General features: G+C 35.7%; 1 protein-coding gene across 3 annotated transcripts in view; it reads right to left on the bottom strand.

The window, feature by feature from the left end:
* The window catches only part of LOC110448379 (adhesion G-protein coupled receptor G6-like), a 66546-nt gene that overhangs the window by 46865 nt on the left and 2703 nt on the right, over positions 1–16978 (bottom strand). For 2 of the 3 annotated variants that reach the window (XM_021494578.1, XM_021494576.1), the window contains exons 2-3: positions 7825–8746; positions 601–672 (exon numbers count right to left, since the gene is read on the bottom strand). In XM_021494578.1, coding sequence (XP_021350253.1) covers positions 601–672; positions 7825–8138 — 386 coding nt within the window. In that variant the 5' untranslated portion in view covers positions 8139–8746. Of the gene's footprint in view, positions 1–600; positions 673–7824; positions 8747–13444; positions 13481–16978 lie in introns of those variants that run through there. The other variant, XM_021494577.1, reaches the window with a different exon arrangement.

Here is a 16978-nt window from a genome sequence, read left to right on the forward strand (position 1 = left end):
TGTAAAACAATGTATTTTCATGCAACCTTCAAATGTAAAAAGCCGCCCTTTTGACTCCAGTGCATAAGTCTGTGACGTCATGAACTTGTTCTAGGCGTGACGTCACAATTGAAACAATTGAAACTTACAACCAATCACAGGGCTGATAAGTCATATTACATAGGTTTATACGCAGAAAGTATGACACGGGTATATTCACTCGATAACACAGTACATTATGTGATTTGAAAAATATGAACCGGAGTACTCGTCTCTAAGACTACCGAGGTCATAACATCAATACATGTTTATTTTTCTAAAATCGCCTGTTAATAATATGTATTAAAAATGTCAATGAAATAAGTTTCATAAATAAAAGTGCTTTGATCACCTTCGTTACAAATTGTATTGCAAAAGTCTTTTCCACAACCACTTTTGTGAAATTCATACATGATTTCTTAAATTTTATAAAATCATATGTATGAAATCTTGCTTTTACATATTTTCATAATCAAGTGTGATTTTAGCACCACAGTTATATAAAGTTATAGAATCTTGCTCAAATGCTAAACGTTACATACATCTAGCACAACTGGAGATGTTGAAAAAATGCATACTTACAACGTTTCTAGTAAATGTAGATTAAGGAAGTTTCCTGAATTAATCCATGTTATCATATTGTTTTTCAACATCCTGAAAAGAAAAAGGAAAGTTCAAGGTTACAGCAATATATATATAACTTATAACTCAAAATGAAAAATGAAAGGACTACGATGAAGACTCCTACTAAGAGGTTGAATAATTCAACGATAATTTGAATAATAAAACACTAATATCAAACAAAGGGCAAAATAATATCGAACAAAGAATATGTATAAATATAAATGATATATGTTATTTAGAACATTTGATTGGATAGGAAAAGAGAAAGTGAGATATATGAAAAATACAGACGTGGAGAAACAGCAAGAGAGAGTGACAGATCGAGATAAGAGCAGACAGATACAGAGGCAGAGAGACACACATACAGAGAGCAACAGACATACTGACAGATACAGAGGCAGAGAGAGACACATACACAAAACAAGAGACCAACAGGCAGATACAGAAGCAGAGAGAGACACATACAGAGGACAAGACACTAACAGACAGATACAGAGGCAGAGAGAGTCATATACAGAGGCCAAGACACTAACAGACAGATACAGAGGCAGATAGAGTCATATACACAGGGCAATAGACCAACAGACAGATACAGAGGCAGAGAGAGACACATATAGAGGGCAAGACACTAACAGACAGATACATAGGCAGGGGAGTCATATACAGAGGGCAAGACACTAACAGACAGATACAGAGACAGAGAGAGTCATATACAGAGGGCAAGAGACCAACAGACAGAAACAGACGCAGAGAGATATAAACAGAGGGCAAGACACTAACCGACAGATACAGAGACAGAGAGAGTCATATACAGAGGGCAAGAGACCAACAGACAGAAACAGAGGCAGAGAGCGTCATATACAGAGGGCAAGACACTAACAGACAGATACAGAGGCAGAAAGAGACACATATAAACGGCAAGGGACAGACAGACAGATACAGAGGCAGAAAGAGACACATACAAAGGGCAAGAGACAGACAGACAGATACAGAGGCAGATAGAGACAATAAACAAAGGGCAGGAGACAGACAGACAGACAGATACAGAGGGGAACGAGACAGACAGAAACAGCTAGATCATTGTTATTTTTCAATTAATACGCTTATTTCAAAATGTCGAGTTCGGTATTAGGAAGACTAGGAAAGTGTTGAAGGATAAAATAACAAGATCCACGCCCTAAACGAGGATGTACACGTGCGAATTGCAGCGACGCTACCTGGTTAATTAATCCGCTTGTCACCTGTTGAGACCTTAACTGGATGTGGTACCACCTTACTTATGTTATCACAATTGTATAGTGTCGAGTTAAAATTCTTTCAAAAACATTGTAGTTTATGTTCCTGATATGAAAAATATAACTTTACATGTGTTTGGTATCGTGTGTTTTGGTCGAGAGAATGCATTATTATAATTATGTTTGGTTGAAACTATTAACTTGTGCACTGGAGTAAACACTGTCGAGCACTGGAGGTCACATCCATGTGCACTGGAGTTAACTTCAGTGCAAAAGACAATTTTCTTTATCACATTATGTCTGACCTTTCCAACAGTATATACATGCTTTGATTTTCTCCCCTCCCACCTGCTCAAAAAAAGAAAGAAAGAAAGAAAGAATAATAATAAATATTAGATGTTACCTTATATATATTCATATACTTGTTATTGATTGATCTAAGCAGTATCCTTTAACGAAAGAAGTATGCGTTGAGATATAATATACTAACCTATTAAATTATACTAACATACCAACTTGGATCCGTGGTACATGTATAAACATGTATTGGTGGTCTATAATTTATAATACTTTGTCTTATAGACATATTCATTAAAATTAATATAATAGTTTTAACAGTATTAGGTCTACATAAAAAACATGTCTGTATATAATTGGTATGTTATACACAAGTCTTTTTCTGTATGTTCATTAAAAAAAAGGAAAGTTCGTGCATGTAGGTAACTACATGTATTGTAAATAAGAAAGAAATACTATGTATGTTATATATTCCGTCTTTGCGTATTACATAGTTATCTGCTCTTGTGAGCAGGTATTGATTGGTATGTCATGCGTTTGTGAGAGTAACGTCATCAATTTTTGAGAAAATGACGTAATTTTCTCACACAAACCACTGACGTTACAATCAATACCTGCTCACAAGAGAAGATAACTCTGCAATACGCAAAGACGGAATAGTTACTTGAATGCAGATCTGCATTCCAACAAAACATTCATTTTAAATATGTAGTTATTCAAATTGATTTCTACATGTAAATTTAACATGTCTGAATCCTGGCAAGCACAGGTGAAACTTTGGTTGACATGCCACTAGGTATAGGGGTCTGATGTCAAATTACGTTGACCTACTGATCAGGACACAGGGGAGAAGTCAGAGTAGAAGATATAATGGTTGTGGTGGTGGGTAATCATAGCACGGTACCAGCTGTTAAACTTTCTTGTTTCTTTTCTCTCTCTGTCTCTGTATGAGGGTCCTGACATCCCGAGATTCATGCACCAATTATATGTATTATGTACAGGGGCGGATCTATATTTTTGCAGGGAGATATTGCCATTTAAGGGTAAATCTTTTCTATTTGATTTTTCTTATTCTTAAATAAATAAACAAAAAATCATTTTGATCTTATAGTAAGTGTATAGGTTTCCATTACAGAATTATATGTCATCGAAGTCCGTGTTTTAGTAAGAAAACATACTTAACTACATGCAAGTCTATCAGGTAAAAAGTACCCTTACAATGTCTAAAAAAGAGATGCAATTGTTTATTATCCAATCAAAATAAACACCTAGTGTTGTTGTCAGAGAGCATGGTAAGGTCATCTTGCCATCAAGTAGTGCATAAAGAATACCCAAGTGATATACATGATATGTATGTATTTCTTTTATAAAATTCTTTTATTAATAAACCATAAATGATAAACGATCCCAGTCCTAGGATCATTTTTGTAAAGAACAGATATGATTGTTAGTTTTAAAAATATGTGCATTCATTTATTGATTTAATCTTTTTAATTAACCTTCTCGATTTATTTTGGAAGTTTTCCGATTTATTTTCCTGGTTTCCATTGACCTTACAGGTATAAACACTCAGTCATGTTCCAGTCGTCTATCAATTGATGCTGAGGTGTGGTATCAATTAGTGTCAGCCAAGCTTGTTACCATGGACATAACCTAGAGTGTGAAACTGACCACTGTGTAACTGACCACTGTGAAACTGACCACTGTGTAACTGCCTATATGGAACACTAATTGTCTTCTGGTTCACACAAGCTAATTAAAATCAATGTTGCTCAAAACCAGAAATGCTGGACTGATTTTTTCGTCTTTAATATTGGCTTATGCTGTCTACCGGACAATTGGCAGGATTAATTGACAGGATTAATTGTCGTCACAATGTTTCACGACTAGGTACAGCCTATCAGCTGCCCATATGAACATAGGCGATTGGTCAGTGGCTGGTCATTGCAGATATTCTAAGGTAGATATAAAATATTGAAAAGAAAAAAATAGCTGCCAAAGGGTAGTTACGTTGCCCTAACAACCATCATTAAACCCGCCACTGAAGTCAAGTTATAATTGTGTGATTAAAACATGAGGTTCCTTGTGAAACTTTATTTATTGATTGTTATTTGTAAATTAATCAACTAGTTTCATTGATGTACATGTACCCCGTAACAATGAAGTTTGTCATCGTTTAACAATGAAAGGGACAATTCAATAAGAATTTTACAATGGGCAATGTGTTACTGTATCACCAGTCCGGCTGTTTACCTGCTACATGTAACTGGATAACCCCCTCGCCGACTGTTGGTGTGGGGAACACTGTAGACCCAGGGGAGGCGGTGGAATTGGGGTGATATACTTTCTAAATGAACCATAGATATGTATACATATATATACCTGGCGTATATAAATATAAACTTTATTTATTTTACAACAATTATGAAACAAGTTATTTCAACTTATATTAATCACTCTTGTTGGACCGGATGTTCGCGCGTAGAGGTCTTAGTGTGGGAGGAAACCGGAGTACCCGGAGAAAACCAACGTGTTCGGGCAGGTGACCCCAACCTTTTCACGTCCGATCGGGGAATCGAACCCCGGCCGCCTTGATGAAAGGCAAGTGCGCTATCCACTGCACCACCCGACCAAGATATTATGAGTTTTTCAGTTAAATGATTTTTTCTTTACTCTTTCAAATTTCATATCATGAAGAACTCCTTTCATTATAAACAGTTATTGAAATATGTACTTCAGTCTTTTAAACTTGGGTAAACACTGTAGTGCACTGGAGTTCACATCATTGTGCACTGGAGTTAACATCGTAGTGCACTGGAGTTAACATCGTAGTGAACTGGAGTTAACATTGAAGTGAACTGGAGTCATATATGTGCACTTCAAATTGCACCGTATACCAAGCTAAGTTTGCTCCCAACTATAGTCAATGAGAGTTACGCTCATAGATTCAACGAAAGGAAATATCAACCAAGCTCACTTAATTCTTTTTTTTTTAAAGTAAAACCTCATTCCACAACCATGGTTTACAAGTGTTTTTGGACATGGCGACAAACGGACGTTTAATATAATGCTGAGTTTTCAAATAAAAGTAAACCCATTGAAAATCAATTCTCGGATATGTATCTGTTTATGATCTCAACAGTGATATCTGCCTATATACTTTATAGTTAATATGAGTAATGGCCACACACAAAGAATATAGAGTATCATTATTAACTGAAAATCAAAACAAAAGATATTTAGGGTCACATAAAACAAGGACAGTAATCATTCTAAAGACGACTACAAATATAAAAGGTATAAAGGGCCACATAGTAGAAATATGAGAGAGATGACCATATGACAAACACACGTGATTGCACCTATAAAACATTGTAATAGATGCAGTATGCCAAAAATAAATTTCACTGCTCTGTACAATATTTTTAAAGGAAACTAAAGAATAAAATGGTCACATGATTGTAAAGGAGCAATCATCATTAACTAGCTATAAACAAATGGAATCAATGACCTAATAGAATACGTCATTTAAGGAATATAAATATAAGAAAATATAAAGCCACGCATAGAGTCAGATCCGCCAACATTTTCAGGACTGTGAATATAAGGCAACATAAGGTCTCATAACAGATTAAGAGCGACCATTTAACGGACTATGAATAAGAAATATAAGGCCACACAATTGATTTTGTGCCAGCATTTTAAGGACTATGAATAAAAGGCAACATAAGGGCACACATATAAATAGAGCAGCAACCATTTTACGGACTATGAATAAAAGGCAACATAAGGACAAATATAAATAGAGCCAACATTTTAAGAACTATGAATTAAAAGGAATAAAATGCCACGCAATAGAAATAGAGCCACCATTTACGGATTATGAATTAGAGGCAACGCAACATAAGACAACAAATAAAAATAGAGCATTTTCTTTTACAGATTATGAATAAAAGGAAATATGTGGCCATCCAATAAATTTAGTGACAGCATTTTAAGGGCTATGCTTTAAAAGGAATATAAAGAAATAATTTGAAGTACTATGATTAAAAGTGAACATATTGCCACATAATAGATACCGTTGGAAGTAAAAGAATTCTAAAGAAAAGGAAAATCAATCATATGAAAAACTGTTTGTTTTCCTCACAACAACACAGGTTAACCATTTCTAAAGTTGTTTAATTTTAAACCAGCTGTACCCGAGGTGAAAACCTAACACTAATTTCCAGAGTTTTTTTCCTTACGATAGCAATATAGTGTTTCATTAACAAATAAGGTTGTTATCGTAAAGATTGCTGTTTTGATCGAGACGAAGCCTAGAAGGATATTGGCGCTCACCATAGAAAGATCTTTATCAGATCTACAAAAGATGATATTTTCCTTCTTTGCTCTTCAGTTCCGTTATAGGTACTATCGCCCCTCTACGTAATTTATGAGAAAAGGCAAAACTGTCCAAATCAAAGATGACCGCCTGTTAGCCATTTCGTTTATTCGATCAGTCTCAAGAGTTCGTATGCACAAATAAAGACCAAGGGAAACCTAACTATCTAATACGAGAATGATCTCTCCAGTACTGAGAAATAGCGATACAATCATTGAATGTCAAAGTCCAAGATGGCCGCCTGTCAGACATTTTGTTTATCCAATCAGTCCCAAGAGCACACATGCACAGTTAGAGACCAAGGGAAACCTATCCATCAAATACGAGAAATATCTCTCCTGTACTTTGTGATAAAAAGCGCTAACAGAAATTGTTTAAAAATGGACGAAAAACGACAGACGACGGACGGACGGACGACCAACTCAGGGTGATTTGAATAGTTAACCATCTGATGAATTACTGTTTGCGTCAGCGTTGCTTTTTTTTTTTCTCTTTTTCCTAATTTCAAGTTAATATGGGTCATATAACGACTCTGTCTCCACCTGCGATAGAGTGAAACTAGAGGGACTTGAGTAAGGCTTCCAGTGCTACTGAAATGACACCGTTGACACACCTAGTGACATCGCACATTGCCAAATAAGTGAATGGACTAATTACTTGTATGAAATGATACGTATTTCAGGGTTATAATGTCGTAAAACTTGTGACAGATTCATTGAGTGTATGTCACCCTGTCAAAAGAACCAAAAGGTTAATCACGTGTGTCAAATGAGACGTTAACTAACGAATAAACAAACGAAAGAATGAGCGAATAATATGCAAATCAGAGTTTTTTTTCGGGTTTTAACAGCCAGGTTCATGTGAGAACGGGGTGTGGTTTTGTATCAGTCTAATATAAAGTATAGTTGAAATCAATCTGAGCGTTTTTGTTCAAAGTTTTTTCTGCAAACCATTTCGGCAACAAATATTTTCAAAATTATTCTTTAGAGACAATCTGAACATTTACAAATATTTCAGTAATTTCTGTCCCGGATGAATTTTTTGGAGTCCTAATGATGTTGTTTCTTTTGGGTTTTTTTTAATTTCAGGATTTAAAAATGTAAAATATAAGATGAAAATATTGCACTAATTAAAGCGTTCAGCTAAAACCAAAAGTTTTAACAACAGAGCCATGTTCTTGAACGGATAACAAGGAGTTTTCCGTGTGATCTGTAAAAGTCATCATTGTTTGAGTTCAATAATGGGGTCAGAGGAAGGGGGGTTACTTACAACACCTTGGAGTCACGAGGAATGCCCGCAGGTACTTCAATGAACCCTTTGGAAGAACAGTTGACCAGGAGTCTATCATTGCTGAGAATCGAACATGGGCACGTGATGGTATTTCCAGGACTGCATAAGTTGTTATCCAGAAAGTTAGTCGTTGTAGACGAGTTGACTGGTAACAATACGACACACACCATGACTAATCCAACGGTCCAACTGGTCCTTAAAACGGCACATACTTTACTTCGTGTCGACATTTTCAAGAATGATATGAAATGAATGGTCTCCTGTTGAATATGTATATGTTGAATAATTGTCATATATATGTATCGAAAAAGTTGTGGCAAGTTATCAACCGAGATTATTTTTTTTCCAATTTCACACGCCTAACACTCAACAGCAGTTATTGGCGTGGGATGATTTGACATGATGTAATTTACCATCCTGTCCTCTTACACCTTGCCTTCCTGGGAATGCCGGATTTAAATCTCAATGATGACCCGATAATGTCCGTTATTAACAAATACCTGTATATTCACACAGGTAAAGTCTACTGTAGTAACGGCCAATCGTATAAAAATCCAAGTTAAGTTTTTCTCCACAACGTTGAAATTATATTGTTCACTTCGGGCACACCGTAAGGACCATCACACCTGGGTAGGACAGACAGACAGGTAACAGTCCCAGGTAAAACTGAACCCTGAAATTGTTACTTCTACCAGCATGGGTAGATCAAAGTAGATACACACCTTCTATATTGATTATTACCATGGGTCGGTTACACAAACTTCTATTGGCCTGGTCGCCGCCGACTTTTGTTTACCTTCTAAATAAACACACAGTGTCCCTTTACCGTTTCACATATGCATGTAGATATCTCCGTATGAACTCTCTGTGATGGGCTGTTATCAGCAGTTGGAACGTATGCCTGTTAAAATATAAACAACAAGATTACCGCAATGTCAACAAAACCGCTCAAGTAATTTCAAGTATACGTAAAGGAAAATAAAACATAAAAAAAGGTTGAATTGCTGATTTTTTTTCTTCTTTAAACAAATCACTGCTCTATATAAAATAAAGGCAAAAACATATTTTGAAGAAAAGAAAAAAAAGAAAAAAAAACCTTCAGCAGTGAAGTTAGAATTTTCACAACAGAACGAACTAAGTAGTTTATTATTATTGAATGAGTAATTAACTTTCAATTAACTTTCAAATAATTAACAAAGTCAACAAAATATATTTCATTCAGCGTGAAATTATTCTAGAGGTAAGTCATGGTAAGGAAACCGTCTTCTATGTACTACGCCACAAATCGTCAAACACCGTCAGGTTGCATAATAACCCTGTCAAAAAAACAGTAATTACTATGAGAACCATTTTAATTGTCAGTTAACTGAAAATTACAGTGTAGAGAAAGGTATTATAGTTACGTTATGTCATTATTAAAAATAGTTTGACAGAAGTAATTATTTTTCACTGTTTTCACCAGGCGTTGTACCTTGGACCTATGGTTAACTAGTCTGATGATTTGCCGAATGAGCTAAAGAGAAGTCTTCCCTAGCAGAACGGGTAGGAAGTGGCTAGTATTTTGCCAGTGTGGCATACTCCCTCTTCCAAGAATCAACTTGTCTCAATGTTTCCAGAAGAAAAAGGAATGCTACTTGGGAGAGAAATGCTCAGTATATTTCCCTGGTCCCTACATGGACGCAAGTTTAGCAGAGCTCAATATTTTTGGTATTATGTGTTAGGGCAAAGAACTCACATGGATTACAGGATTATATGGTTTGAATACATAAACTCTTTGATAAGTAAATATATTGGTAGGATACAAAAAACGTTAATATTCTGAAATAATACTTTAACGTTTGCATTGAATTTAGAATTCACACATAATAATATCCAGTATCTAAACATTCCTCTTGAGCATATACTACTTATATTCTCTTCAATCTACCCCATTCTACAAACTTTTGGCATCGCATTACATGTAGTCATGGCACGGTAGGCTAGTGGAAGGACGCCGGGCTCGTGACCGAAGGGTTGCGGGTTCGAGTCACGGCTCGGCATTGTGTTGTATCTTTGAGCAAGATACTTTACTCTACTTGTTCCAGTCTTCTCAGCTTTAAATGAGTACGTGGTTGAGCAGTGCTAGAATTGTTGAATGCTAGCTGTGAGCGCCGAAATAGCGGCACCGGCTGTATGCTCCCCAGGGAGTTGGGAAAGATATTGGCTAGTTGCAAAGGCCCTACAACAACGGATACTTTGTGAACCGCTTTGAGACGACCTACAAACTAGGTTGTGATAAAGCGCTATATAAGAACCTTGAATTAATATTATTATTAGTAGTATTATTATAAACGTTTTGAAATAGTTAACAGCTATTTTAATCTCATGGAACATTTTTTATAAAATCACAACCTCGTCTTAATACCCCGATGATAAGTTTCTCCTTGACCTTCAACCATGCCGAAACATATCTGTTTATCAGTACATTTTATACATACAAAGTTCCATGATGATAGGAAACCATGATTGGCACCCAACCTGAACTATGTTTCTAGGAAAAGACAAATCAGACGTGAACGCTGAGCAGGTCTCTAAAACATGCTGGGCTTTCATGTTAGGTGTCTATTGCTATTAGCCGATCCGAATCACAAGAACGATAAAAAACCCATTAACAAACAAACAGAAACTATATAGATCGAAATAAAAGCCATGTAAAACAAAAGTAAAAATGATAGGTGAATATAATGAACTTGAATGAGTTTGCTCTTGTCTAACGAAATAACATATTTTGTGGGGAGGCCAACAAATCGTCCTCATTGGTTTCATCAGAAATTCTTTAGTAGGGTACATATGGGATCATCAGGATGACTTTTCATCTTGACAAAGGATATCAAAGATACTGAAACGTCGTATTATTACACATTTAATCCTACTGTTTACGGAAGTATCATCATCCTGCATCCGAGATAATTTACTATGATGACACTTGTTGCTGCTAAGTGTCTGTTTCACCGTTGCTGCAATGAGCAACATCATTATCAATTCCAGGAGTAAAGACCTCAGTTTCATAAATGCCGTGTGACGTCAGTGGCGTTTGGTTATTTGCACTGCTTTGGCTTACAAGCAATGTTTTGCGTCTTTGATCAGAAACACTTAAATCGTTATAATATTAGTTGAAGACAATAAAATGATTAATTGATCCTCTATTGTTATGATAAATTGTTATTTACAGGACTGGACCAGTGTTCGAAAACATGACTACCGAATTTTTATAGATACTTTTTTGTGCATTTTTTTTTTTCTTTTTTTTTCTCTCCCTTTTTTCAACATTTTGGATTTCAATATTTGTCTCTACTTCCAACTGTCTTTTATAACCTTACACCTGTCTGGCCAATACTTTCTTTTTTGACAAGAGGATTGTGCGCAGGTTATCAACATTATCAACGCCTTTTTCTCAAATACACTACAGATTTACAAACCTGAAAGTAGCTTAGGAACATAATTTTTTTCACAACAGTAGAGAAAAGTATAACAAAACCAGAGCAAACTTCAAACGGTCACATAATTGAACTTAAAAAACATTACACCTACCTCTGGATTTTATAAACAGTTTGGCACGTTTCGAAATAACTCAAACATTGTTTAAACAGGGGGAAAACATGAATATAACTATAAATACAGTACAATTAAATATGTTTTGTCATCAAATTGTTCGTCATCAGACAAATTAACCGTCATGTGGTCAATACGTAAACCGTACTCACCTTACTGAGTGTAAAGACATGAAGCCAAACTTTTACTGTGGCGGCTAGATCAGGCAAAGATTGTATTGTTCTAGATCCGCTTTAGCATGGAAGGTTTACGAAGCCTTGATAGGCGTATAGTAAACAATTAATCACAAGGTAAAATTCAAAGTTAAAATGGTGGCAGTCAATTGTGTATGACTTCTGTGTCCTTACAACAAGGCAGACTATTTGTCATTTGTCAACAACAGTGTCATAAAGCTTGTCACCGACTACTTTAGGGGATCCGTTCTTGTTTCGTGTTGACAAAATGACAACATATTGTTTTGGCTTCCTTGTCACTATCGTCATGAACGTCCATGGCGGGTAAAACTAGAAGCTAATGGTCGGGAGGTTCCACAATTTCAGAAGTTTTGAAAACTGTAGAATTAGCATTTCTGACATTAATACTGTCTATCTGCAGTAATTTATTTGAGTGTCTTTCGAATGTTTTCTTCTTCCGAGCTTTTATGATGACGTATATAGGTAACTAGCTTCCGTCTTGCTAATGTCAATTTGCATGTATAAGCTAAATCGAAAGTATAATTTTTTGGTAGATTGAACTGGAAACTGTAATCGAACGCATTGGAATTACAATCGAACGAACTGGGACGGACTACTCTATTCATAGAATGGAGAGTATTCATGCATAGACGGCACTAACAACTTCAATCAAACGCACTGGAATAATTTTATTACAGCAGGTATGAACAACAATTGAACGCAATGAAACTTCTTTATCTTTATAAGACTCAGAAAACTGCAATATCACGCACTTGAACTACAATACAACACACATGCAAAAAGAATATAACACATTTAATTTGCAATCGATCGCAAAGAAATTACTTCAATACTTAATTCATCGAAGGCAGCTACAATAGAACGCAATAAAAAAAAAGCAATTTAATGCACATGAACTACTTTATTTATCGAACACACTGATAAGTCGTGCGAACGCTTTGACGCTTTGACGACTACAATTGAAATACAAAATGACAAAGTTTAATAGATATCTCCTTTCGTCAAACCGGGCATTATTTGTCCAACTTTGCGTCATGTCATCCAACCATTCGTCATTTCACCAAATTTCATGATAATCGTTCTCCAATTTCATAACCAATAACTAATAATATATCCTTTCTTCACAGAAAAACAAAACGGGAGGACCACCCAAACTGCCCAACTACAACTCTTTTGGCTCTTAATGAACAAATTAGCCACATGGTGTAGTACAAAGTCTGTTTTGTTTGGCTTTCTTCATAGACAAGCTAAAATATTGCTAGTAAGTGGGTGTTCCTTAATTCGTACTGTTTATAATTGTGTCTGTGCTGTATATCCTATCGTTAAACAGTGACCTGTATCCAGCAAATATCCCTTTCGTCCAAACACATGTGTTTTTATCCATACTTTCGTTCAGGACACATTGTCTTTTCATTCCATAATCTTGTATAGTGCATCCCATTACGCGATCATATGTTCTGCTAATTAATCTTTATTTTGTCCAAACAAATCAGTTAATTACACGACATTAACTAGGATAGAGCCCGTACGAGATAAACATTATAGAAGATGTGTGTAGGCTTAAGACGCTCGTGCTGTCAGAAAGCCACACTTTGTATAGGTATGTAACATGTAAAATTATGATAATACAATACACAGAGCAGGCATGAACTTCAACACCCAAAGTAAACCGATACAACGCCCACTGTCGCTTCTATCAAATTTCTGATGAATGATTACTGATAGTGTACATTGTGTAGATGATCCACTAGGGTAGCCTCATCCAGGTATCGTACGACACTCATGTAGACAGAAAGTAAAAAACAAACTCTTACCTTGTGTGAGAGATGTGCATGCTTACACCAAGTAACTTATGCAAATTAGCAGGTAAAAACTAACATCACGTGTGTAATTTAATGAAACATATAATAAGTCACGTTCGAGTGAGTTTTACTTAACTCTAGCAACACGTAGCTTACTAGTCAACTTTCATCAACTCGAAATAATGAATAAGATTGTTTTAGAAATCGTTCTGCGTTCAGTGGAGACAAACTAAATTAGTTTTTGTACAAGAATATTTCTGATGTCCTATTTTATGAACATTCGTGATTTTATGCTCGAGGTAAAAATTAAATATTCTGCCCTATGGACACTCAAAATCATTAAATGTTATCAAAAGGAAGGTTTTAATGCAAATGTATTGAAAATATGGTGAGGTATTAAGGTTTGGTCGATATGTTATTTAATGTTTAGTGTTGACCAATTAGTTACTTTTCATACCAGAGAGATTTTAAATCGATGCTGAGAAAATGCACTACCCGTTTACCGTCTTAAGTGTAGTTTGTGTATTCTGATTATTAATATCATCTTTTGTTGGTTTTGTGTCGGGGGAGGCGGGAGTGAGGGATATTCCGGATTTCGTTATTCGTTTCTCCCTAAAGCTGTGTGTTTTGTAGTTTTGCGTAGCCCCGTATGACAAGTTCATAATTTAGATTATACTATTTAGCATGTACAGTGTCATTTTTTAGTCCTTATTCATATTACCATGTATGCAAATACAGATTTTTGTGCTTTTAAAATGTTTCTTTTTTCCTCAATTTAGAGCATAAGATTACATGCATGTATTTACTAAATATTTGCTCTTAATGAAAATATAATATTGGTCATTTGCTATTCTAATGCATGCTGCTTGTCTGAGATATATACAAATAGTGTTAAGCTTTTTATGAGATAAAGTTATAACTTGCAAAAAGCTGATATTTTTTAATATTGTTTGTATATGTATAATTTGTACTGGCATAATTTGTTTTTGTATAATTTGTATTGATACGTAAATAACCTCCATTTACTTTTATAGGGTGGTTTTGTCGCTATGCCTTTCCAATAGTTGCCCTCAGCATCACCATTTCTATCTTTAAGTACTGGCGTCGTCCTTGTTCATGATCCTACGATGATCTCTTAAGGATCCCCTACCCACTGCGGGTAAAATACTAGAGAATTTCACAGGGTTTAATTTTTCTTGTAAACAGTAACCTCCCCGTTCGTTCAGTTCAGATTTAACTGTGACGCAGTTGAGCCAGGACATTTCCTTTGAGCATGTAACCAGTTGGTTAAAGCGACCGTATAATAATCTAAGATCCAGGGTTCGAATCCTGGCATAGATGGCGCCTTGCATAAAATTTTCACAATGTTTCCAAAGCATAGTTACAGTTTTTGGCAGTGGTACAGTGATCTTTAAAAATATGTCCTCCTGACACTACCCTTCACCAAAGTGTTGAATCATTGTAAAAAATCGACCAAGATTATCCTCTTACAGTTCACACGCTAACGTGACGTTTTATCGGTGATTGTGAAAGTCACAAGGGGATGGAATTTCATTTTAAACCAGAATATCGATTTACAACTTTCAGTGAACGTCATCATGTACCTTTCATTGTTGTACTTGGCACACATTAAATACGCATTGTCATGCGTAGGTAAGCATCTGGGCAATGAGTTATTACTAAGGTTAATGTTGAGTGTCACACCACTCTTCTACTTTATGGATACATTGAAAAAAACGCCTGTTAGCTTAATGCTATATCTTATTTTTAATCAAAGTCACCAAAAAAATGCTGGTTTTTTTAGAGTGATAGAATCATTTTAAAAAATCGATTTGCGTTGTACAAAAGTATTAGCATAGCATAGGCCTACTGCCTTAATATCAAGAGATCTGGGGATAGAATCCCCGTTGAAGATTTGTTTCTTGCGTGGTTTTTTTTTTAAAAGAAACTATATGTTTATTTTTTTCCTTTATTTCACATAGTTAATAGGCAGATAACTGCAAGTCAGAAAAAAATACAAAAATCTCCTGTGACAACGTAAAAATTACATCAACTAAATGCTTAATTATATGACCATTTAAATTTGCAGTATGCTTTATGACTTCAAGACATACTATACTTCAATTTATATGGATTTGTATCACTTATAAAGACGTTCACCTGCGATTAATGACTTAATTAACTTCCAGCTGGAAACATTCTGCTTCGAAAATCTAAAGATGACATCAATTAACAGATTAAAATGTTCTAACCACTTAAACATTTTAATTTGAATAAGGTTCAATAATGACGATTTAAGAAATAGTGTACATCAGTATATGGGAAAACGTTCCAATGAGATAATTGACCTCCTTGTTAGTATATATGTATAAACTACAGTTTGTCAGTTTAAAATGCCAAAAGCAAACTGATCCGCAAGATAGCAGATCGCTAGCCTGACCTTTCCGACTCTAACATATTAAATAAATCATCGGAAAATCCAAACTTTGACCTGTGGAATTGGCTATATATAGGTCTTTAGATCATATAATGATATGTTTATCTTTTTCAAGATGACCCTTAAACAATTATACTTATTCTTAAGGATAAAATATTCCATTGCGGCATACAATGTCTTGATCTCCTTATCGCCCAAGAGGTGTCTATTCCAACCGGTTTTGGCCTTATTTCATTTGAACACGCAACAGGCCGAGTACTAAATATAAAAAAAACTGCGAACCAAACACGAATTAAAGCACGCATTCACTTAAAAAATGTAAATCGATAGCAAAACTTAAATCGCACACACGAGTAGGGGTAAGGGCTAGTGAAAGTATGTTTTAAGGATTCTCGTACCACTGTCGAAAACTAACTACGCATCGGAACCACGTTCTCTGTGATGGCTATGGCTGTCATGTATCATTTCTAAGAAATCCACATCTTGCGGAATTTTATGAAAACATACAGAGGAAAACAAAACAATCAAGAACAGTGTTTTGAGTTTAATCACACAACAGGCTCGGATCAGGATTCGAACCCTAGAAAAAGGGGTCATTGACCAAGTAAGGTCCTCCGTATTTCCCTCAGGGGGATATCTTGAAGTTCTCAGCAAAGCTAGTGTTTGGCAATTCTGTAGGGAATGAAATGAGGGATCTCAGCCTGAGCAGAAACATTTGTTTCTGTTGCCTAACACTCAGGAAACCTCGTGTTACGCAAATAAGCCCCCATTCTCGACCATCCGGCTGAAATCCCCGAATCTTATTCCCAACGAGATAGAAATTTATAAAAGATGCACCCTTGGTTTAAGGGCAATCTGATTAAAATCATATCCTACGTTCTCTACGTATCGTGATACGTAGAGAATGTAGGATATGATTTTAATCAGATTGGTTTAAGGGGAGAGGAATTCCATGTTAGAACAGTTTATGACGTCATGTCCTCATTGTATGGACCCCGTAACGTCAGCATCGCATATATGACAAGACCAACAGAATGAGACAAAGAAAAAATAGTTCAGCCCCTCTTGAAGGTGAGATGGGGAACATTCTTCAGTAGTCAAACGTTCGG

The sequence above is a fragment of the Mizuhopecten yessoensis genome, unplaced genomic scaffold (assembly GCF_002113885.1).
Source record: "Mizuhopecten yessoensis strain PY_sf001 unplaced genomic scaffold, ASM211388v2 scaffold4025, whole genome shotgun sequence".
Classification (NCBI taxonomy): Eukaryota; Metazoa; Mollusca; class Bivalvia; order Pectinida; family Pectinidae; genus Mizuhopecten; species Mizuhopecten yessoensis.